Source organism: Typopeltis vanoorti, chromosome 24 (genome assembly GCF_054136105.1).
Source record: "Typopeltis vanoorti isolate ZY-2024b chromosome 24, IOZ_Tvanoo_1.0, whole genome shotgun sequence".
Classification (NCBI taxonomy): Eukaryota; Metazoa; Arthropoda; class Arachnida; order Uropygi; family Thelyphonidae; genus Typopeltis; species Typopeltis vanoorti.
In genome coordinates, this window is record NC_143572.1 from 26,501,850 (window position 1) to 26,528,453 (window position 26,604).

Consider the following 26,604-nt stretch of genomic DNA (forward strand, 5'->3'; position numbering starts at 1 on the left):
GTCCTAATTTTTGGAAATCGGCAGGCAGAGATTAAATAATAAATAAACAAAAAAAAACTGTATAAATTTTTTAAATTAAAAATTTGAAGTATCAGTGGTGCCAATGTATTTCTGTGGTGCGAATAGGCTTAAATAACAGTACACCGAAAAAGGAATATCCGATGTCTTAAAAGTTATCAGATATTCAGTCGACGGCTAAAAGGTGAAGTCTAGCTGCCCACTGCTTTCAAAAAACAAAGACTAAAAGAGCTAGAAGGTTTATTTTATTTAAATAAATATTAGAAATTATTATTATATAAATATTTCTATTCATAAGCAAACCGAAATTATTATATTATAAATATTTGAAAATATATTAAAATTAAATTAACTATATTAATAGCAAACTATTGATAATTATTCTACTTCTCCTAAACAAGTTTAAATCTCTTGATTTATTATTATCATCATTACCATCGAGCAGCACATCTCCATGGAGTCCCAGGATGCACTGTGAGAGGCTACTGCACACTACACTACACTATCAAGTAACCGAAGTTTCTGTGAAGATTAGGGAATTAAGGTTGAGGTGGTTTGGTCATGTTACGAGGCAAAACAAAAGCTATGCGGGAAAGGGAGTGCTGAGATGAAGCCACCAGACAAAAGCAGTAAAGGGAAACTTAACGCTGGCTGGACAGCTTCAGAGGGGGAACTCTTATCTATTTAAAGGAGAACATGGCCCTAGACAGAAATGAATGCAAGGTTGATCCGCTGCAGCGATCCCACCAGCGGAAATGAAACTGAAGAAAAAAATATATATAACAAAAAAAAAAAAAAAAAAAAAAAACGTGAACTTTCTTACGATTACAACCAGGTATTTTTGTGTTTTCTTTTAACTTTAAAACTAAAAATGAAATTTAAAAAAATCAGATTTAAGAGGTTATAAATGAGGTAACTTTATATGTAATGCATGTTTACTTCGCTCTTGGCTTTGAGATGACAGAAAATTATTTAGACAATAATAATTTATTTAGGAATATCTATTCATCTGCATAAAATATTGCTATATGAGGGGAAGGGAGGAGTAAACCTGTGATTTTTCTATGATGAAAGTAAGAAGCTGAGTGTGGCTCATTGTTCTTCTGAATGAGCTCTATGTGGTTCATTCAGAAGAACGATCTGGTACCCTATGGTTGTCAAAGGTCAGAATTTGAATTTCGTGAGATCTTCTAACTCCCCTTGAGTTGAAAATAGCTGAAAAATATTCTTCACGTCGTAGAGAGATTTTCTTCTGACGACTGCGCTTCGGAGATGAAGTTAACGAAACAAGTTATTAAAAATAAAGGTCCGTTCTTATTCGAAAAGGTGATAGTATAATATACTGTCCGATGGAGAACAGTGAACCGTGAGAATATTCGCATTGATGATGCCTCAGACTTTACATTGATCCTACTGTAGATTTCATCGATGAAACATTCAAAAAGACGAGAAGCTGAAACTGTCCTGAAATATTTCAAGGACGTCTACAATCAGACTGAAAATTTCAATCCAAGGTAATTAGCAAAGTTTTTACGAAAAGCAACCTTCCTTCTTCATACCGAATTCCACTTCATCTAGATCGTCAGATTTATGATCAATGTATAAAACCTCCATCTTAGAGTAACCTTCGTGTATTATATACGTTATGAGGGATATCTCGGAATAATGCTTCCACTGTGATAGCTTCCAGCCCAAAAGAGATATCAGTAAAATAATAATAATAATAATAATTCCTCCCGAAGAAACACGGCCTTGTCGTGGGGGTGGGACTTGCGTGCTTCAGTGATGTTGAGAGCTATTCTGGCGGTAGCATAGCTGCCAGCAGGGCCACCCTTGTCAGACAGGTCTCAACTGAGGAGGCAGACTAACAGTGTTCCATCTCCCATCTTAATGGTGAAAAGGAAGAAGAGATCTATATACCGGATCAGTCGACGCCCGGGTCATCAAGGACTGTGTCAGATGTTGGGGATCCTGGGCATCAGGCGACAATGGGCTACAGGAGCCAGCTATCCTTGCTGGGCAATCAGGGCAGAAAGCTGAAAAGCGATTGGAAGAAACCAAACGTAAAAAATGGACTGTAGAAGAAACAGAGAAGTTATGAAATGTTTTTACAGATCAACAGCAGAAAAACGGGGTTTCAGAAAGCGTATGCATTTAATTTGGAAACAAAAATTCCCAGAATCTGCAATAACAGAACAAAGACTTATGGACCAAAAGAATTTTATTTTCCGTAACAAAATATTTACTGAACTTGAGCTGCAAGATTTACGTAATAAACCAACAACTCCAGTAACAGCAAATCATCAGGAGGTAGCTATATCAAACTTTGGAATTCAACTCAGTAAACATCAAGCTGACGACATATCTCAGAATGCTTTGACAGAAGTACAGTAAAATGAAGTCAGGGATATTGGAACATATGAACTCCATAAATGACCGTATAAGACTACCACCATTAAAAGTTTTACAGAAATCTAAGCTAAAACAGCTCCTATAAAAAGCCAAACGGCTATTTTTTCTGGCGAAGTTAATTAAATTAAGCGGATAAAAATACCTTATTATTTTACAGCCAGTATGCGAAACTCTAAGATCGAAAACTACGATCTAAGAGTTTCATGCCGAAGAACTATTAGCGAATCTCAGCGAATCCAAGCATAAGTGAACACCTGGTAGTACAACACCAAGGCAACTCGAAGCAAAGGTGGAGCAAGCTCCCTCACTAACCTTGATATTTTCCCATAATGTAAAATATACAGCTCATAGGAGATGTAATACAGCCTTACATTATGAGGAGAGGTCACTACCCAGACCGGTTTCAACCTTTTTTGAGGTCTCATCGGTGAGTAGGTAGACCTGGATGATATCAGAGTTTAAGTGAAAAGAACTTACATACCTTCACTATACGAATGCCAGAAAGGTGTGCCCATATATTATAACTAAGATAAAAAGACAAAGGGCTATTTTTTCTGGCGAAGTTAATTAAATTAAGGGGATAAAAATCCTTTATTATTTTACAGCCAAGTCTTTTACAGAGGGTAGTGACCTCTCCTCATAATGTAAGGCAGTATTACATCTCCTAGGAGCTGTGTTTTACATTATGGGAAAATATCAAGGATAGAGAGGGAGCTTGCTCCACCTTTGCTTCGAGTTGCCTTGGTGTTGTACTACCAGGTGTTCACTTACGCTTGGATTCGCTGATAGTTCTTCGGCATGAAACTCTTAGATCGTAGTTTTCGATATTAGAGTTTTGCATACTGGCTGTAAAATAATAACGAATTTTTATCCCCCTTAATTTAAAACAGCTCCTCTTAGACGCAAATGCTGTAATTGAAACCATCACAACCAACAGAATAAAGGAAACAAATCAGCTCCCATACAGCACAGCCTATATCATTACAGTGAAGCTTGATTGCAAACCGGAAGAACAAAAGTCGAGGATGAAAAATCTGCATCATGGAAAATCCGGTTGGAACGAAAAGTCAACAAACTTCTAGCCGATCTGAGCAACTTAAAGAGTTTTAAAGAAGGACGGGTGAAAAATAACATCAAAAACAAACTGATTAACACATAATTTGGCCAACAAAACAATTGCTGAAGTTATTGAAGAGCTAAAATAAAGAATTATAGCGACTGCATAGAAAATTAAAAGATATGAAGCAAGAATAAACCAATAAAAAATATGCAATTTCGACAAAACCAACGTCAGTCCTTTCAGTCTCTCTAGAAAAATACAAATGTAAACAATCATTCAGCAGAAAAAGAAAAACCACTCAAATTTTGGAAGTCAATCTGGGATAATCCTATTGATCACAATAAAGATGCCTCATAGATTAAGGAAATAGAATAAGAAATGAAACAAAAACAAAATGTCATTATCACTAAGGAAACGGTCAGTGCACAAGCTAGAAAATTAAAAAACTGGAGTGCACCTGGCAAATACGAACTACATGGATTTTGGTTAAAACATCTAACCAGTCTATATGATCGAATGGCAGAACAATTTAATTATTTGTTGCAGTCAGGCTAAGTGGAAGACTGGATGATATTTGGGCGCACTTTTCTCTTCATGAAAGATAAGATAAGGGTGCAGACCCAAGTAACTATCGTTCAATAATATGCCAACGAACTATGTTTAAGATGATCACTGTAATCATAGCAAATTCCATATACCACTATTTATCAGATAATCAGATTTATCCGATTGAACAAAAAGGAAAATTTCAAAAACCTAGAGGAATAAAAGACCAGATCCTTATTAATAAAATGATTCTCAGAAATTCAAAAAGATGAAAAACTAACTTAAACATGGCATGGATAGACTACAAGAAAGCATTCGATTCCCTCCCACACTCCTGGATCCTATAATCACTACAAATATTTGAAATCAGCTAAAATATATATTCGTTTCTGGCTGCTGCTATGAAATTATGGAAAACAACTTTAATAGTAAATAATGAACGATTCGGAGATATCAGCATTAAACGTGGAATTTTCCAAGGTGATTCCTTGTCACATTGCTCTTCAACATTTCTTTGATACCTTTCTCTGTGATTCTGAAAAACAAAACTTGGATATGAAATTCCTAAATGAAATATTAAAATTTCCCATCAGTTATATATGGATGACTTGAAGTTATATGGAAAATCGGTCCAGCAAATAGACTCTCTATTGAACACAGTACGTATTTTCAGTGAGGACATCAAAATGAAATTTGGTTTAGATAAATGAGCAATTTTATCTATTAAACAAGGAAAAATTAACGATACTAGCAATTTTAATTTTGATCAAGAGAAATATGTAAAAGCAATTTTAATTTTGATCAAGAGAAATATATAAAAGCAATTTTAGCTGACGAACACTATAAATAACTAGGAATATTAGAAGCAAATGATATTCTCCACTCGAAAGTTAAACAACAGGCAGCATCAGAATACATCAAAAGAGTTAGAAATATTCTGAAAACAAAACTAAATGGATTAAACACAATTAGAACAATGAATTCTTGGACTATACCAGTTATCCAAGAAGTTGGTATTATACACAGCTGGCATAACAGATTGGACAAAAAAAAAAAAAAAGACCTGGGCAAACTGTACCGCAAAACTAGAAAAGTAATGACTGTGCATCATAAATTACATCTACGAAGTGATGTTGACCGGTTGTACCTACCGAGGAGAATAGATGGACGGGGACTGCTGCAAGTGAGACAGACTGTGGAAGAAGAAATTAGTTTAAGAAGTTACATCGACAATAGCTCTGAGCCAATGCTTCAAGCAATTACAAAAGAGGACCTTCTAAAAGCAACAGGAAACAAAGGCGATTACAAAAAGGAACAACAAAATAACCGATGTGCGCTGGAAAAATAAACCTTGCATGGCCAATTTCTTCGAGATACTAAGGACAAAATTGACGTGAACAAGACGTGGCAATGGCTACAATACGGATACATTAAAAAAGAAACAGAAGGATTTATTCTAGCAGCTCACATTACAAACTAATGCGATGAAAGCAAAAATTTTGAACATCAATAATAACAGCAAATGCAGATTATGCGATCAGAAAGATGAGACTGTAGAACATCTAATCAGTGCCTGCAGCAAGATAGCTCAAACTGACTATAAATACCGCCATGATCAAGTGGCCAAAATAATTCATTGGCATGTATGCAAAAAATATGGCTTCCCTACTTCTGATAACTGGTGGCAGCATAAAATAGAGACTGTACTGGAAAACGAAACAGCAAAAATTCTCTGGGACTTTAGAATACAAACTGATCGGCATTTGGAACACACTAGACCTGACATCACAATTATCGAACATCGACAGGTTTGGATTATTGATATCGCAGTACCCAGTGATAACAACAAAGAACTGGAAAAAATTACTAAATATCGAGATCTAGCAATCGAAGTTGGCCGGCTGTGGCTTAAACACACTAAAGTCATCCCAATGGTTATCAGTGCACTTGGTGCAATTTCAAAGAAGCTATTCAACAATTTACAGCAATTGAACATCAACGAAATGACCCCATATGACCTACAAAAAAAACAGCATTACTTGGAACAGTCCATATTTTACGACACTACCTGACGGACGAATATTCTTAGATTCTTGGGTAGAATCTGAATTGTTCTGTATCACCAGTCAAATTTTTGTTTATATGATATCTTGTTTTGACTGTGTATCAATTATATGAATAAAATAATAATAATAATAATAATAATAATAATAATAATAATAATAATAATAATAATAATAATAATAATAATAATAATAATTTTTTGTTGATTTCTGAAATATTTACACAATTACAATAATCATCTTTCGTGACATTCCAACTTGTAATTTTTACAAAATTCAGCACTAAGTGCTGCGTGATTCATTTTCTACATTGCATTTCAATTAAAATTTTGATAATAATACTTTTTTTCATTATGTTTACACATTATGTATAAAATAACAATTTTTCTATTTTCATCGTACAGAGTGTTTACATATTTACAATTAATGCATATTACACTTGATGATCTGTACATTATACTGTACGCAGTTTAAGGCACATTATTTCTTTTCAATATATTTTTCTTTGGATACAAATTCGTGTACTTTTTCTTTTATATTTGTATCTTCATTATAATTATACACCGTACTGACTCTTTTGTTACATAATTTGCAGTCTTTGATCATGAGGATTACGTGTGGATGAGTGAGGCGAATTAATCCCACCTACTTCGAAGCTTGGGCTAGCTTTTATGAAGAGAGTGGGATTAGCCTTCACTATTTATGTTGTTGTTACTGTTTATGGATGGGAGATGTAGACATTGGATGCTGGTGATTTGTGATGTGTATATTAGTGTTAATGGTATATTAACTTTGTTGGTATATTTTCCAGAGCTCGTGTTTTAATGTTCTGTAGTTGTCTATGTGTTTTAAATTACTTGGTAGGTTGTTGAGTAGCGTGGGTATCTGATGTGATCTCACCAAAGAACCATATGAGTTGTTGAAGGATGTAGGGATATAGAGTTGTTGTGAGTCGTGTTATACAATATGTGTTTCTATTATTTCGATAGGTGATGAAGTAATTCCTTAGTAGTATTATTGTAGAGTTCAGATTTTTAATACTCAGGATTCTGTGTATCGCCATGTGCTGGTCGGATATTGGCTGTTGTGTATAAGGTGTTCAAATCACTGCTCACACAATTTTCCTATGTAATATTTCTAAATTTGTTAGGTGGCTGTTTGATGTGTTTGCATAGACTGTTATACGGTATTTGAGTAGGGATTCGCAGATACCGTGATATAGGAGTTTTTTTTTTTTTTATGTTAGATGGAATAATGTCTTTTACATGGAAGAGTTTCGCTGCGATGATGCGGAGTTTCGTATGTAGGTATTCTATATGTTTTGTCCATTTAACTATGTAAAGACCAAGGTATTTTATATGTGTTACAGGTTTGATTTTGGGATATTGGCAGGTTTTTTTGTTGTTAATGCAGCGGTATATGTGACAGTGTGATAGTGGTGCGGGGCGCATGATTCTCGGGTTGTGTATTATTAACATTTGTGTTTTGGTGCCGTTAATTATAGTTGTGGTCTGGTAGAAGTATGTTGTGATTTGGAGAGAGCCGTGTTGATGTCTGTGTGGATTGTACTACGGTGTCATCTGCGTACTGAAATATTTGACTTCTTATGGCCAGGTTATGAACATCGTTAATGTATATGTTGAACAGAGTGGGTAATAATATGGAGCCTTGAGGGACACCGTGTTTTATTTGTATACCCCCGGCTGTGACATGTACCTATTTTTGTTACTTGTGTTCTTTTTTGAGAAATAGTTCCTGAACGGTATGCAGTGTTCCTCTTATACTTATTGAGTATAGTTTAATGAGTAGTATGTCAAATTCAAGTGTCAAATGCTCTGGTTAAGTCAAACAGTATAAGGACGGCGTACTTGTTTTTGTCGAGAGCTTTGTTTATTGCGTTGGCGATGTCTTCTAATAAAGTGATGGTGCTTTTAGTTTTCTGAAAGCCTTATTGGTTTTGTGCGATGATGTACTTCTGTAGATAGTTCTGTAGTCTGGTGTGTGTTATTTTTTCTAGAATTTTTGAAATGACTGGTAGGGAGCTATTGGTCTGTAGTTCTGAATATCGTTTCTTTTACCATGTTTGTAAATTGGCGTAATTATTGCAGTTTTTAGTTGTTGTGGAATAATACCAGTGTCGAATATTGTGTTGGATTTATTTGTTCAAAGTGTGTTAAAAGGTCTGTGAGTCTTATTTTTTCTATTTCTGGAGTGGACTTTGGTTTTAGCTGTAAGAGCGCTTCTTTCAGTTCCTATTTTGTAACTGGTAGAAAATACATAGTTTGTTGTTGACTTTGTGTCGGTAGTTTTTTGTTGATCGTTGGTAGATTGACTTTTTTGAGTTGCGTGATATTGTTTGTGAATTCATGGTTGAACGAGTCTGCTAGTTCATCTTGGTTTGTATCCTGACCGAAACTTTTTGCAATAAAATTTTGTGCTGAAGTTTTCTTTTTTCGAGTTACTAATTCGTTAAAGTGTAGCCCATGTTTGCTTCATGTTGTCGTTATATTCCATGAATTTTTGGAAGTAGTAGTGTCTTTTTGCTTACCAGTTTTCGCTATTAGTTGATTTCTTGTGTTTTTGTATAATGTTTGTAAATGTGTGTTACTGGGTGACTTTTAAAGTTTTTTCGATAGATTTTATTTTACAGTAATGCTATTTAGTATATCGCCATTTATCCATGGATTATTGTCTGTTTGTCGCTTCGGTTGTGTAGGCTTTGTTGCTTTTTTGTATTTTCTGTGAACTTTAGTTGGAAATTTTCATATAACGTTAGAGGATCATTTATTTTAAGTAGGCAATTCCAGCCTGTATTTTTTACACGGTTGTCGACAATGCTCTTTAATATGATCGAGTTTTGTTGAATTTTGTGGTAGTGAGAGGGAGGGGGTAGGGGGGTAGGTAACATAATAAAACGAAGTTGAGACAAAGTCGTGATCGGCAATTTTGACGTTAATTATTGATGATGTATATGTATGGATGGGAGCCCATATGTTGATATGATCAATGCATGATTGTGTTAGTGAATTGTTGAGTATTTCTTCTCTTATTGGGGAGTTAATGGTAGGGTTTATGTTGTACTGACTTAGTATATCAAGGTTAGTGGTCGAAGAAGCGTGGTCAAGAGTATTTATATTAATGTCTCCTATTAGGATGAGCCTATGTGTTGTACGGAGTTCGATGCCTCTTAGCCATGATTCTAACTCATGCAGAAAGCTGAGTTGATTACTGTCTATGGGTCTGTATATTATGTTTATTGTGTATTTCATACTATGTTTGTCGCTATTTGTGATTTCCAAAATCAGTGTTTCCGCGTGTTCGAAATATTCTAATAATAATAATAATAATAATAATAATAATAATAATAATAATAATAATAATAATAATAATAATAATAATAAATACATAAATAAACAAACAGTTTGAAATCTCTAGTTTATTTTGCACACCGTTCCTCAACATATTTTCCCTCCCTTTCAATACATTTTCTCCATTGCGTACAAGTTTTTCAAAACCATCGTAGTTGTATTCCAAACCATTTTCTCATTTCTACTTTGACTTGTTCGTCATTTTCAAAATGAAAAAATAATCTAAACTTTCATTAAACTTTAGATTATTTTCTGGAAATAATAGGAAGTCCGATGAAGCTAATTCCGGGATATAGGAAAGGTTTTCAACAAACTTAAATTCGATTTTATTGGATACGAAATAGGCTACAATCACTACAACTACAATCGTTACGCAAAAAGACTCCAATTATTTTATTGTAGCCATTCGTGTACCGATTTAGTTGATACTAATCAACTAAATCGGTACAGTTTGAACAGTTTCAATTAGTGATTTCTGACTTATTCGCTAATTTTCATTGATTAGCTGCTCATCTTTCTGCTTATGGATATCATTAGTTGCAGTTTATGGTCGCCCAGTTTGTGATCTCTCATTAATGTGAACTCCGCGTCGCTATTGCTTGTTCTTGTTATTGTACCAACAACAACATATAGTACTCACATGTACCATACCTTCACCATAATCGGCTACAGATTTCAGGTTTGGGTATCCCTAAAATCTGTAACAAAAGCAAAGAAAATAGGAAAATAAACCAGAAAATACCAGTATTATTTTAAAAATACCAATGTCCGCATCACTCTTCAAAAATAAAAAGAAAAAAATTCCTGAACAGTGTAAAAAAAGAAGTTGTGGAAGAGGGCGCTAAAGAGGCTAAAAATGTTTAGCTATGCTATATGCGCCTGTTGGCTAGGTTTAGCGATCACAATTCATGCCGTGTGATGAACTCTTGAATTGCAAATACAAATGCATGATGCTATATGCATTATTGATTAAATTACTCTCTTTCTCTTTCTTTAAATGTTGCATTATATTATAATTAATAGACGCGATCAGTTCTGATTAAGCTTTAAGTTGGACGAAAATACAATATAAGTATTTATTGTATGAATTTTCTTGCAGCAGTCAATACTATAAACAAATAACAAGACTCGTTATTGCAACTTAATATAACGTAACATATAATATTACATTTCAGGAACAGGAATTTAAATAACATTTGCTTATACCATTAAGATAACCAAACGCAGGAAACCAACACGTAAAATTACTTACACACATGAAAAAGGGTAGCAAACAGATTGAGAAATTCATCGTGGATAGAACACAAAATATTATCCTCCTTTCCTTCGCTGAATAGTTATTTCCTCTGATCACATTCCGCTGGCTATTTCAGCAAGTGATTTCTTGCATTGTGTCACGCTAACTTTGTGTCACGCATTGTTTCAAGGAAACTAATCCTTCAGGTAACTGAATATATTTCAACTTTGAAACTGCAAGCATTTGTTATACATTTTTCTTCACACCTGCAACACTGAAATATAATTTAATTTCTTCTAATGACTTGATTTTACTGACTATAGATTAAATATAGATTAACCTCCATACCATCCTTCAATGGGGTGATAAGCATATAGTCATCTTCAGTGTTTCAAAACACTTTTTTTTTTCTTGCAAAAAAAAAAAAAAAGTTTTTCAGTACATAACCCTTTATGGGCAGATATATTTTGGATAACTATTAAACATGAATTGGCTGTACAGTTAAAGACCAGCTCTTTTCAAGATGCACATCAAAAGTTCAGCATTTTCACTACACGTAAAGGCATGTAACTGATCTTTTGGTGGGATAGGGGAAGAAGAGACTTTAGAAAAACAAACCCCATCCTCTCATTTCAAGCATCCATCATTCTCCCGTTCCAAAGAAAATTTATTCTCAATCTTTCTCAACTTACTCTTCGTCTTCTGCAGAGAAATTTGTCCCACTCTTTTTCAGTTAATTTTAACCCGCACATCCATTAACAGTATACAAGAGTAGTGAAGTTTTGAAAGTTCCAGCACTTTTTTTTTCTTCTTTCGAAACCAACACGACAAAAAAAAGTGTTTCATAAATAAGTGAAATACACTGTTTTCAAAGATGTACTTATTGTGAGTGTCAAGTTTTATTCAATTTTAGTATTTTAGCAATTTATTTAATCCAAAAACTGTGCATGAAAATCTAGTAAAAAAAAAGGGTACTCAGTATTAATCATTTAATGTATTATAACAGAGTGCATTAAGCAGCTGTTCAATGATCATTAATCAATGATTGCACAATCGCTCACAATGTTCATTTAAATTTGGCAGGAAAAAAAATCTCGAAACGAAATATTTCAGCTGAATCCGAGATAGTAATTCCAAGCATAAACTCGAAACGTAAGATTATGGTGTGAACTAGAGTTGAATCATGCTAAAATATAATGTTTATTCTTATTCGTGACACCTCCAAGGACCCATCGAGGGAGGGCACTCTACTCTGCAACTCTCCATCTCCACCACTTTATACACCAACCACACGGTACTAACTACGCCACTACCATCATCAACACACAACGCCATCTACTGCCCACCACCGCCAGTATCTTTTGTCTGTATGCGGGATGAAACTCAACCAGAGTTTCCCGGAGATAAATCCTTCTCCCTCCGTAAAAGATCGCCTAACTCACCTTCAATTGATAAGCCATACAAAAATTCCTCTGGTTATGACGAGAATCGAAATTAGACCTTTTCGAAATGGAGCAATGTACCGTCATTCTTCCAATCGCACTACGGAGCTGCTTAATATATTATTTTAACATTATTTCGACGATAACCTTTAATAATAATCTGGTATAATATATAAAAAAATGCATGCAAATATCGATGACTGTACATAAACAAATCGTGAAAGTGTTAGATACATATGTCCTATAGTAAGCATGAATGAAATGCTGCGTGCTTAAATATTATTCTTTCTTTTCGAGTTTCTTTGGAAGGTTATTATTTACAATATTAGTTTTAGCGCTCAATAGTTTCAGAGTATAAAATTATTTATATATTACCATATTAATTGTGAAAATAAGCCAAGCAATGAGGAAATTTACGTGTAAGATCAGCATGTAATACGTGCCATTCCGGTTGTCAATGCTCATCGTGTAACACACAGTTAATTAATTAAACATGTCAAGTCAGATTCCGATTGCACTGTTATTGAACAACATGCTCTCGTACAAGTTTTGTGATTCCCTCCGTAATTTAAAGAAGAAATGTTAGTACAAATCTGGTGAAAAAGCGTATGAATGGTTGAAAATAGAAACTGAAATTTGGTATTCGCAATAAATACTCAGTACGGCTGTTAAAAGATCAACTTTTAAATCACGACACAATTTCATCTCATTCAGTGGAATCAACCATTGGAAAAAATTCGAGAACTTGAATTTAAAATTTTTATTCATGCCTTACAGTTTGTTTAAGCATTTTTCCATTGATGACGAAGTCTGAGTAGTGGTGTCTTTGTGGCAGAAGAAATAGCCAAGTAAATATCCTCAGATTCATCTTCGAACCATTCTATTATATAGAAAAATATTAAAACTTGCACAGTATTAATATTTTCTATATAATAGCATAATGGAAAATCTTTTCAATATGGCAGTGTAGTAGCACAGATCACTGCACATCTGTTTGGTGTGCGTCCGTGCGTGAGCGAAGGCCCATATGTGCAAAAGAGGAGAAAAAATTGTAAAATTCCTGCACGCTAGATGTGCTTAACACAGCAGGAAAATAACTGACAAAAGCAACTGGCTGAATTCCAGAAAATGAGGAGACATTTGATACTATTCGGAAGTCCGCCAGATTTATTCGCAAGTACCTGTTTCGCAGTTACTAGGACATTCCCTTTTGTACTTGATACCACTGTAGCAGAAACACACTCACTCCACGGTTGCAATAATCACGTTCACAAACGGTAAATCTCTTCAGTATATTACTTTGTAGACGTTTTTCTGTCATCAATCTTTCTTGGTTTTGTATTCAAGATGTTATCGTGTCTGTTTTGAAAGCATGCTTGGCGTTTGATTCTTATTTTTCAATTAGCTTCAAGTTCTCCTCTCGTCTCATCTTCTCTTCACATTCCCAACAGGACAAGAGAACATACAGTTCACTATTACTTGAATGGATAATGTTGAAAATGGAAAAAGAATGAGTCATTCGATCCGTTTGTGTGTAGTGCGAATCGGAAGACTTTTTTATTTATTTATTTTTGCATGTGTTTTAACACAATTCTAAAGCAATTCAAAGAGCACTGTGATTACAAATGCTAATGTAGATGAATAGAAAATCAGAATTATGTTGAGAAAAGTCAAGACGTAGTAAACAGTGATCATTTGTGGGATATAGCAGGGTTTTTTCTCCCGGAAACTGGGGTTTTTCATCCCGCATACATACAAATCGGCCCTTCAGAACACACGCAATTTACAGACAAAAATTACTAGTTGTGGTGGTGTTGGAGGTGGGCGGTAGATGGCGTTGATGGAGATTATTCGTAGTAGAGGTTAGGTGTAGAGACAGTTGTAGGTGTCCTCCCGCGATGAGTCTTCGGACTCCTTGGAGGTATCAGGAATAATAATAATAATAATAATAATAATAATAATACTGTAAATCAATTTAGCTTGATTTGGTAGCTCAGTTGGTAGAAAAACCACCTGCTTACTAGAAAGGCTGTCGGTTGGAATCCCGCAGTGAAAAATGGACTTTTGTAAAATCCTGCACTAGAACAAGCTTGCATAAATCGTTGTATAATACGTTCTGTCATAAACAACCAGGTCAATCAATGGACTGACGAAAGTTGTAGACGGAAAGAGTTCATCCATTTATAAGGTTCCCTAGCAGAAATCTGCTCAACGTCGGAGGACAACTCCTTGAGTGAGTTAAAAAAAAAAAAAAAAAAAAAAAAAAAATTCTAGCATTCCATGCATCCATCCAAGATTGGCTGAATTTCTTCATTAGAAAACTTTTAAGGCAATTAATGCAGCCGGTTTGCCATTCCTCTGCTACATCCTCTAGGGAAAAGTGTTTTTATATCTATAGATATGTTATGTTCACTGGGTTAGTTTTACTATTTTAAGGGACGAAAAGTCCGACTTTCTAGGAGAAAAATCCTCTACCTTCATATGGGACTGGCTAACACACCTTTAATTAAAAAGCCCTGATAAAGTATTTACTAAAATAAAGATCCAAAAGGCTTCACTTCGACGATGCAAATTTATAAAAATTAAGTGGATATTAAATCCAGATAATTTCAAAGCCGAATATAGAAACTATAAAAGTTTCGTATGAAATTTGACCCTTTCGTATGAAATTTGGTCAAATTTGACCCCAAGAGTGGGGGACCTTAAGATTTTTACCTTAAAAGAGCATTTTAAATCGCCGGGGAAAGTGTTTTCCGGCGTGGCCCGTGGGGGACTTTGTCGGTGGATGCTTTTCCCTGGAATATGAGCGGTTCTGCTCAGTGGTGGGGTGAGCCTGTCACTAGATGGAACCAACGCTGAGTTGGACGATCTTTCGGTCAGGGAGTGGTCCGGGGAATCGCCTAATTTTTAGAGAGACCCTTTACTTAAACACCGGTCTCTGACGATAACCAACCAGTTTGAAACAGCTGTCAGGCCAGTGAAACCTGTTCAAAATGGACCAATAGGAGGGGAATATATGGACGCTTGGGCAGTGATCATCTCTCCTATAAGGTCCGGCTAGGGCAACTCGTAAATATCGGCGAGTGTATTCCCGTAAGCCCTGATAAACGTTTGATTATAGCAGTATGAATTCGATTTCTAACTGGTATGTGGAAATATAGCAAATGCAAGGAAAAAAGAAAAAAAAATTGGAAAAACTCATTAAAATGTTTATTTTAAAATCAGAAGTTACAAAATATTTTGTTGACATCTTTAAACTTACTTTTAATTTGTAACATGAATTATTTTGATAAACGAACATCACTTTAAAACAGTTGCTTCGTATTCCTACCTTCTAATCGTATACACACATTTCCGCGAATCGTAATAATGCATAAATTGCTCGCTCACGGATTAGACATTTCTCTGTCACTGGAGAGTCAATCGGTCCACCACCACACGTTTGAACGTATAATGATACACGAATATCTGTAAACTAATGATGCACAACTACAAGACACTCTTCACCTATTCTCTTATGCCTGTATATCGATGAATTTCTTCCGTTGACTATAAATCCAATCCAAAGATTTGCTGATCTGTTTACATTTCTCTTTTACAGTTGACAATTCTTGCATTAAAAAAAAAAAAAAATCAACAAAACTTTTTCTTCCACTGTTCCTTTTTACAGTACCTAACCTTCACTCATTCTTCGTATTAGCATATCATGATTATAGAAATCAGCTTTCCTTTTTCGTTCCAGGTGTTAATAAATAATAATAATAATCTCGCATTTGGAATGATCATCCTAAGAGGTTCTCTAAAATCCTACACGAGATAGCTTTGGATAGATCTGGGTATACGAGTATTAATGACCCGTCTCTCACCAATTTACTCCACTCTCTGTCACACAGTTGTAAAGTTTCTGCTGTTATATTTTCTATAAATATTTCCATGGTCCCTGTTCGCATAGATAATTTCCCTCCTATCCCTGCTCTCTGCTCTAAATTTATTACGACAAGCACAGTAGTTTCGATTACTTGTTTTCGGTGAATTTTCCGGATACCGTAGTACTGGTGTTGAATAACTTCTGATGTATAGGATAAATATTGCAAAAAATAAATTAATTAATAAAAATAAAAATAAAAATAACGAACTGCATTAAAATCCGTGCAGTAACTTTTTTTAATTAACTTTTTGATAAACGAATAGTTTTTTTTTTTTTTTGCATTTAAAATCACTGCTTAGTTTATACTCTGAAATTTGTTGCATATAAGTTTTAATACCCATCATCACCTGTTGCAGACATACGTCAAATTTCCAATACTGTACTTGCAAATGCTCAAGTATTATTGTATTTTTTTTTTCTTTTCTATAATACGAGGAGCCAGTTATTGCTTATTTAAGTTAACACATAATACCTTAAAAATCCTTTTCGGGGTGAGCATATTTGCATTCGAAGCCAGGTATGTTAAAATCCGACATAAAAGAATTAATTCCGCGCACAATCTACAAAAAGAGATTAAGTGGTAGAGTGATTATCTGAAAAACTGAGCAACTACAATTTAAGGACTCTACAATTTAAATTGTCTTGTCATTAAATTCTTCCAAGAATTTAGATCTCTTCCGATCCCAAATGATTATGATAGGAGACCAATGTGAGTACCCCACATAACAAGTAGTCCATTTTATGAATGTTTTTTTTTTTTTTTGTTTATATTTTCCCCTTTATGACCGATGCAATAATTGAGTTAAATATATCAACGAAAGTATTTTTTCGCTTTACTAGTTCTGTAGTCGTTTTCTGCATTGGAGTCCCTCCCCCTCCAATGCAAAAAACGACGGGGAAAGGGAGAGACGGGGGGGGGGGGGGAGAAAGAGTGCAGCGATCGCTTGGTACCATGGTACTGTTGCTAGTGGTTGTTAGTAATTAATATTTCATTCGATTTTTGATAAGACTGAAAAATGTCATACAAGAAAACGAATCCAGATGCTTACCAATTTATAGGATAACTGGCAATGTAGAAGGGAGGAAGAACAGCGGCCAGTTTTTGGGAGTGAGAATATTTGCATTTCTTGATTACATAAGTAGAAATGAATGACAATAACAGAGAAATATGTCTACCTGGAGTTGGTGGAACGAACTGCAACACAGATTATTGATTAGGAATTAAACTTAATATGAAGTAGCGTATTGAATCCCTTCCGAATTCATTCCCTTAATAGTACTCGCATTTAATAGTGTTTAACAAATGAAAGTGTGCATTTACAACTTTTCATTCAATTTTACTCTCTGCACTATCCATCCTGCAATAATGTTATACTTTAATTATGCACTGCCCTAGAAAAGAAAATTGCCTACAACAAATATTCATTATAATGACATTTTCCTCAACTATTACTAATTCTCGTTATAAGAAAACTACTCATTTTTTGGGATATTTTTCTCCACTTGTTCACTTGAATTTCGCTCGGAGCTAAACCACGAGCTATAATTATTATCCATGTCTCACCTTTATCAAGTTTCCATAAGGCGTTTAATTTATTAAATCAACAGAAAAAGCCAGCAGTTAATTTTTTGTATTTATTTCCAAAATCCAAAAATGTACAAATTTCAACAACACTAATCGAAATCTCACGAAACGACATAATTATACTGATGGCTGCCTTAAACAACTGAACTATTGTGTTTATCAGTGGTGGCTCGTAGCTTGAAATCGTGGGGGTGCTGCAACTTTCGAAATATACATACACACTGTAAGTACAGTGTATACGTGTTTTGGATAAAATATCAAAATTATGGTAAAAATTAAGAAAAAATTAAACATGAAAAAATATTGTTTATTATCGATAAAATTATACTGTTTGGTATAATTCAAAATTACTTAAAAATTACTATAACAAATGTTATGTCTTTAATTGTAATGTCCAAATATTTAAAGAGACGGAGTAAACACAATAAGCCCTACGAACACTCTACTACTAGCGAAAACTGCATCTAAACAATAGTGGAACTGCGCAACGGACAGTGCCTCATTACGCTAATAGCTCGCATCTCACTATGACGTGCATATGCTTGCGTGCGTAGCAATATGACACTGTGGTAAACACAGTGCTGCTAGCGTCCTTCGCCTTCCTAAATGCTACAAGATGGATTTTTATTATTTTTTATACAAAATAAGAGAATTGCATAGGATTGTTGATGATAAAATTAAAAATTACAAGCAAATATAAATAAATTAATAAATATATTCATACATCGAAAAAAATTGGGAGTGCTGCAGTTCTGCAGTGTCTATGCACGAGCCGCCCCTGGTGTTTAGCTAAGCAATGTGGAATTTTATTTTATTTTTTTAAATGTAAGCCATTATTACATCGCCGCGTGAATGGAATAAAAGTCCAGATGAGATAAAATTCATCGTGTAATATATTTCACCTGTATTTTATAGCATAAAATCTGCTGACACAGAAATACAGTTTAATAAAAAAACATCCATGTGTGGTATAATCCAGGAAAGCATCCAAAGAACCCATTCCACTCTTTCAGAATTTATTATTATTATTATTATTAATATTATTATTATTATTATTATTATTATTATTTATTTATTTATTATTATTTTTTTAGAAACTAGCTCTTTTTTGTGTGTGTGTGTGTGTGCGCGTGCGCTCGCGCACCTAACACGACCAACGCTAAACTTTCTTGTGCTAGGAAAAAATAAATGACTCAGCGCACCATTTAAAAAATTATTTATTTTTATTAATCGGTACTTTTATAAAATTAAAAAAAAGTACAAAATTTAAAATTTAAATATATATTTTTGAATTTAAATTTGTAAAACTTGAAATTAGAATGCTATAAATTAAATTTGCCAATCAGTATATTTTGAGTCCCTTGAAGAAAATTTTACAAACTCTTGGCGCTTTCTTATACAAACTCAAAATAGGCTTATGATGTAAACGGTTTAATTTCATTTTAAGATAAGTTTGGAAATCTGATACAGATCCCATTTATAGTGAGATAGTATGTAATCTGGTTGGTATTTCACAGATGTATGAACTTGGAGTTAAAAGGGGGAGCGTTTCCCTTGCATTTTAATCGAATGAAGGGGTATGAAGAAATGACCTGATATTATATACCCCACTTTTATATCATAACATTCAGTCAATGAGGATTTTAAAACAATCAGCTAACGGTTATTATTTCCTTATAGGAAGTAGGCGGGGTCGTTTTAGCACTATCTAACTTTTGGAGACTGATTGGGCAGTTCAATCTCCACCGGAAGCAAATCAGAGATAGATTATCACTAATTATAAGTGGCAACTGATGAAGATACCAGCAAACAAGTGCTGTTCTAACCCTAACCGGATATGTTATTGTCTGAAATAGTGTGGGTTCTACGATCGTTTTTGTTCAGTTTACGGAACGAAAACTCCGAGTTTCCAAGAGAAAAAACCCGTTGTTCTGGCCAGAGATCGACTAACTAGAGAACCGGTCGAAGAAGGGCTAAGAAAAAGTTCTTCTGCTCAACCACTAGACTTCAACTTAATAAAGTCTATTTTCGGGCAGTCTAAAATGCGGATTTAATTATGACATTATTTACTAGCCTGTGTAGCTCTGGATGTGGCTTTGCACCCCACGGCGCTTGACCCCCATGAAGGATGACTTCTTGGTTTCGAATGTAGTCGGCGACTAGAAGAAATTTTTTTAAGCTTTTTTTCGACCGGGTTCCGAGTTAGTCGATCGAGTTAATCGGATGATGGGGTATGACGAAATGACATGATATTATATATCCCACTTTTATATCATGACATTCAGTAAAAAAGAGCTAAGAAAAAGTTCCTCTACTCGACGACTAGACGAGATAAAACCCGCTTGCACAGGCAAGCGGGTTTTTTTCTCCCAGAAACTCAAAAAAAATGACCGTAGAACCCACATTATTTCAGACATTAAAATACGAGTGTTAAGGTTAGGGACCACGAGATGGAGGCACTTGTTGAGCCGTCTCTCTTCACTGCATGTCACTTAATTAGTGATAGCCTTTGGCCAGCTATCTCTGATTGGGTACCACTGGAGTTGGAACTGCCCATTCAGTCTCCAAAAGTTAGATAGGGCTAAAATGGCCTCGCCGACTCCCTATACGGGAATATAAAAAGGCGTTAGCTGATTTTTTTTTATTATTTAGCAGACCATTCCACTAGTATGTAATCATTTATGCATTTATATATTAATATTAATAACGGGACATTGCGCTCTTAGTCAGGAAAAGATATGAGTTCTATTCGTCATGACGAGAGGAATCTTCATATAGGGTTTATCAGATAAAGGTGAGTTAGCTGATCTCATAGTGATTTTCCTCCCAGAAACTCTGTCAAGAGACCATCAGCAATTTACAAATATAAATAAATAAATAATTAAATAAATAAAAAAATGAAATAAAATAAAAAAATACTGTTACTGGTTGTTGACGGTAGATGGCGTTGTGTATGTAGTGGAGTAGAGTGTCCTTCCACGATTGATTCCTTTGAGGTGTTACGTAAACAGCTAAATGAAACTTATCTGTTTATATATTTTTGAATTATAATACAAAAAAAAATTAATTTTTTTAACATTACTGAAATTTTTTATAAAACCAACAAGTACTGGCAATCACTGCCATCTCAACTTCTCCCCAATACTAAAGACTAGATCGGTTACTGATTTTTACTTCTCATCTTGGTTTTCATATAAACCAACATCTTATGTGTTGGCGATATTCTGCCATATTCGAGAACAGTATCAGTTATTTCATTTACATAGTGAGTTGAAGTTTAGGGGACACATGCAAAAGTGGCAAAATCAGCTCATCAAATCACTTGGTTGCTGAAAAACACTTTAACGAGCAGAGACAAACAGGTTATTGTTCTTCTGTATCGAGTCTTGATACAGAGGAACAATATCTAGACTACTGTGCCCAGATATGGGCGCCAGGCTTTTTTCATAGCAAGACTATGGAATGAACCTTATGAGAAAAGGTTGAAGATTTGTGGACCGCGGAAATTGGTTGATAGGCGGAAAAGGGGTGATAGGATTGAGATATTCAAATTACTGAAGGGTTTCTATAAGATTAATTCAGAAAATATTTTTGAGAATAGGACTGGTAGTGGGAGGACTAGGGGCCATCCATGAAAGTTTGGTAAGAGTGTGAAAATTTCAAAAGGGTGCTAGAGCTAGGTTTTTTACTTGGAGAGCGGTGAATGAGTGGAATAAGCTGCCAGAGTCTGTTGTGGGTGCCATGACTGTAAATGAGTTTAAGGTGAAGCAGTAGCGCACTCAGGATTTATTCTTGGAGGGGGCTGAGCACTCAAGATATTTAATCTTGGGTGGTGGGATAGCACTCATGATTTAATCTTGGGGGGGAGCGAGTTGAGTAGACGATTTGAGAATGCACACTACATTGCATACGACCTATGACTGAGCATCTGCAGTGATCGCCAATGCATGATACCCGTGATCTCTGGCCCGGCTCGGGCAAACGAAGTAGCGCTCAGTCCTCAAGAGCACTACTTCGTTCGCTTTGCGTTCAAAGCGGCCGTGATTCCCGAGAGCTATACGATATTCCCATCTTATGTGGCCGCTAATTCATAAGTAGTATAGAAATAGAAGACACAACATAAATAAAAAAAAAAGAATTGTAATTAGGAAAAGATTTTTGGAAAATTTTCTAGTGTTTTTTCCTTTTTCTTTTTTTTTGGGGGGGGGGAGCAGGGCCCCTTGGCCCCCTCCCTGGGTGTGCTACTGGAGTGAAGTATGATAGATATTAACTGTGTGAATGTTGAATAGTTGTTCTTGACATGATGTTGGGTCTTCCCCGATGAGTCTAAGGACTCCTTGGAGTTGCCCGTAATAATAATAATAATAATAATAATAGTGGCAATGGAAATGTCGCGAGTCCCTTCCCCCCATTCCGGATTACCTGCAAGTAGCATGTAGAGTGCACCTCCAATTATATTATGTTATTAATTAATTCAGTAGAGAATGTTTTATTTATATTTAAAAAATATCAATACATACTTATAAATTTTCCACATTATTTATTTTTTTGTATTTAAATATTTATTGCAAATGCACAATTATATAGGTATATCAAATAATTACATTTGAGAGGAATCTTTACACAGCCTTTTTCAACTGAAGTTGAGTTAGCTGATCTCATATAGAGGTAGCAAGGTTTGTTCTCCCGGAAACTCCGGTTTTTCATCCCGCGTTTAGGCAAATCAGCTGTGAGAATATACGCAGTTTACAGACCAAAAATAATATTGTAGTTGATGGGCAATAGATGGCAGTAGTGTCATTGTGTGATGTTGGAAAATTAAGTAGGAGGAGAAACTGTGAGATGCGTGTAGAATAGAGCGGACTACTCTCCCTTGGACTCCTGGGAGGTATCACGTAATAATAATAATAATAATAATAATAATAATAATAATAATAATAATAATAATAATAATAATAATAAACTCTGCGTAATCATCATCATCATCATCACGAATCATGGGCTCACTGCCCGTTGATGTCTGATGCCTGTTTCACTATCTTCTTCCACCTTTCTTTGTCCAGTGCACAGTGTCGCAGTTTTTGTACACCCATTCCGCACCAGTCTTTTATATCGTCTATCCATTCTCTGTATGGTCTACCTCTTCTGTTTAAACCATCCAAAATACCAAATATAAATGTCTTTATCTTCCGGTCCTCACTCATTCTACAGATGTGTCCAAATAATTGCAGCTTCCGTTTTATAATCTTCTGCATTAGATTCTGTTTTGGTTGTATCTTCCGATAGAGCTCTTCATTGGTGATTTTCTGTACCCATCCTATTCTTAGAATCTTCTTGTAACAAGTTCTTTCAAATGACAAAATTCTTTTTCTTGCTTCCTTATTTATTACCCACGTTTCAGATCCGTACAGTACACCGCTGAAGATGCATGTTTCCAATACTCTTAGTTTTGTTTGCAGACTGATCACTTTACTTTTCCAGATGTTATCCATGGCCTTCTGATTTGTTCTTCCCTTTGCAATCCTGATCTTTATTTCTTTTTTACAGTCCAAGTCATATGTCAGTTTACTTCCCAAATGTGAATTGTTCTACATTTTCTATATCAGTTCCATCCACTTGTATCTTTTGTTTCATGTTCTTCTCACCAAATACCGTTGTCTTTGTTTTTTCAAAGTTCATAACAAATCCAAATCTCTTCCCTTCCTCATTTAACACTTTCAGTGTTTTTTGTAGTTCTCTTTCGTCTTCTTCAATAATAAAAATGTCATCTGTAAATCTCAGATTGTTAATTCTCATTCCGTGTACAGATATTCCTTTGGCATCTCATTACGCAGATGAGACATTAAACATGTCTCATCTGCGTAATGAGACATGTTTAATGCAAAACCAATCTTATTTCAAAATGGATTCGTTTACTAATCCTTCGCTGAGCTCAAAGTATAATGTTAATGTATAATATTTCTTTAAGCTTTTCTTTAATTTTAAAATTACCCCTTTATGAAAACCGATATAAGGTTGCATTCCTCTCTGAGCTGAAAGTTTATAATATTTCTTTAATTTTAAAATTTTTCCCTCTCTGAAAACCGATATAAGCTCAAAGTCTTAACTTTGAGCTCAGAGAGGAATGGCCTCATATCAGTTTTCAGAGAGGAGAAATTCAAAAATTAAAGAGGAGCTTAAAGAAACATTATAAGCACTGTGATGCGCAAGGTATAAACAAGCATATACATCTCCTTCGATTCCTTTATTTGTAGCCTAGATTTGATTTCTTTAGTGAAATAAGATGTGAAGCATACAAATACAGTAATGGAACCAAATTTACTTCAGTAAATTTGGTTCCATTTTTCGTAACATTTAGGAAAGCGTTTTTTGTCACACTGTTCTCTCAATTTTGGGACATCTTATTTCTTGGGGATCCAGCATTGCGAGCCCTGCGAATCTTCGGCTACACTTTTAGATTTGATATTATTCATACTTAAAATGATAATAAATCTGCATGGCTTGCCATTGACAATTCTTAATAACGAAGTTTTAGTTTTCAAAAATTTATTTAAATTAAATACCGTCTATTCCCTAAATGTGAATTCGTTTTTTGGATCATTCTCTAATAATAATAGTATATTACTACATATTGTGAACGCCTTTCTATTTAACGTAAACGTTAAAACGTGCTGCCATCTATTGGACATTAGTAAAATACCGTAGCAACCGTCTTCTACATCGCTTTTCATAAACAGTTTAAATCACTGTATACTAGTGTAGTTTCAACCTTTAAGTCGTGAAAGAAATTTAAGAAGGGAGGAGGACGTCGGAGAATTTAAAGAAAAATGTAACTAAACAAATAAAGATTTGATTATTTTGTTATTGTTTATAATCGTTTTACATTGCTTTTTAAAGCAATGTAAAACGATTAACTTTTATTCAGTGCAATGTCCCACACAGTAAAGAATACCACGTCCTCTTAATATGGGAATAACAATATATTACTGCATTTTTGGAAAACGTTGTGAACTGCCAGGCCCTGTGGCCTAATGGATAAGGCATCGGTCTCCTAAACCGGGGATTGCGGGTTCGAGTCCCGCCAGGGGTAGGTGTTTATTTTAATAACGCCTTCCTTCCCGAATCCAACGTACTTATTTTAGCGAATAGAGATGACCGAAAAATCTAGCATCCCGTATAAATTTATTGAAAAGTAATTATCTATTTTTTTTTGTTGTTGTTGTTTCTTTCTGGAGTTTCGCACAGAAAAAAAAAAAAAAGTAAAAAGTGCAACGGCGTTTAAGTTGGGGTTTATGAATAAGCCAAAGAAATTAGGGCGAATATATTACAACTTTTTATTGCATGTTTTCCAGTCTGATTTGTCTGCTTTTCGGAAACAAAAAAAAAAAAAAAAAATATCCAGATAAAAAAAAAAAACTGCAAATGGGAGTTGAAAATCATGAAAGTTACATTACGGACAAAGATCTTTCCAATCCAGCGGCACGATCGTTTTTCTTTTTCACCTACGAAGATGAACTGTTCTTAATTGTTGAAAATTAGTTAATAAAAATAAGACTACTTTTATCAGTCATCTGTCGTTTTGACACAGTTTGCTTTTTGCTACTAACAAATTATTTGAATTCTACCATGGGATGGTTGTTTTAAAAAAGGAAAAAAAAATAGGCTCCATATAAGCGAGATAACACTTTTATCTCGCTTATATGGAGCCTGGAATTGACTTAAAAAATACTGTTGCATTTTTTTTTTTTTCACTTGGCCAACTTATGATACAAACCTCTGCAATTTTCTCCATTATATAATGGAATTACTGACAACCAAAATTTTCGTAATTAAAAAAAAAAGGGGGGGGATAATAAACAATACAAAAGGCCGTTCTAGATACACTTTCTGCGAACACTAACTGCAGCCCAAGGAGCTACATTTTTTTCTTAAATGTTATAACTCGGTTTTATAATAAAGTAATAGTTATTTATTTATTTATTTATTTTTAAAAAATCGAGGACCCCTGAAACCGATGGCCGATCTCGAATATCCTACCCATCCATGCTATACTAGAGTTATTGAGGACCCAAATTCTGCATTTCAATTATGCCTTTCAAGGCCGCTGTCAGCTTGTCTCATTTGCAATTTTCCATACTAATAAATGTATCCCTACAACAGTCTCGAAAATGAGCATTTAATATTCTGTTACTATGATGCATAACACCAGTTTCTTATGTCCATTGCGGAGTACTTGATGCTCAGTGGGAGTGGGATAGAAGGGGACACCTCTATTTGAGAACCATCATTATGATAGTACTAAGCCAGTATTATTAGTCAATTTTATTTAACAGCAAAACCTAAGCTTGTTATTATTACAGCCGGAAAAAAAAAATCCATTTTTCATTTATACTAAACGACCTTCAAATCAATTATAGGTATTTCTAAGGGCTCAAATGCTTTTAATACTTTACTATAGTTTTACCAATCTCGCCACATTATTTGTATTGTGCTAATTAAGATGAAGTAACGCATTCTTTTAAAATACTTCTTCTTCTTCCAAATCTTTCATTTCAAGAAATTTACAGGGCGTGGAAATAGAGCAGAATTTAGAAGTCCTGTTACTGTATGGTAAATAAGAGGTGAAGGTTGTTGGTAAGGTGCAATACATGCCTGGGTGAGGCCGTTGGTGGCCTTCGAACCCGGAAATGTGTCAAGGTGTAATCAAGTACAGAGTTCCGTGGGAATATCATTTTTTTTCTTCCTTTTTTTAAAGTCTGGAAAGACTGTCCGAAGGGCGGAACTGGGAACTGCAAGCTAAAGCAATCTTTCATTCTTTCTTTCTTCTTTCGAACACAATTTAGAATTTGCTCTGTATGAGTTATGCCATTTTTCGGACAGCAACAATAAAATTATATTTGTTTATTCTTAAAGTCTAGAGGTCGCTGATATTCAAATAGAGATCT

At 34.7% G+C, this 26,604-nt stretch overlaps 1 protein-coding gene and 1 non-coding gene across 2 annotated transcripts in view; one reads left to right on the forward strand and one right to left on the reverse strand.

Annotated features, from left to right (window-relative positions):
- Positions 1–10,769, reverse strand: part of LOC150093038 (uncharacterized) — a 31,692-nt gene extending 20,923 nt beyond the window's left edge. Inside the window, exon 1 of the mRNA XM_090414131.1 lies at positions 10,720–10,769. Within this exon, the coding sequence (XP_090270257.1) occupies positions 10,720–10,758 (39 nt within the window). The 5' untranslated portion in view covers positions 10,759–10,769. The remainder of the gene's footprint in view (positions 1–10,719) is intronic.
- Positions 10,770–24,676: 13,907 nt separating this feature from the next.
- Positions 24,677–24,749, forward strand: TRNAR-CCU (transfer RNA arginine (anticodon CCU)). Its single transcript has one exon. It is a non-coding gene; the product is annotated as a tRNA-Arg (tRNA).
- The last annotated feature ends 1,855 nt before the right edge of the window (positions 24,750–26,604 follow it).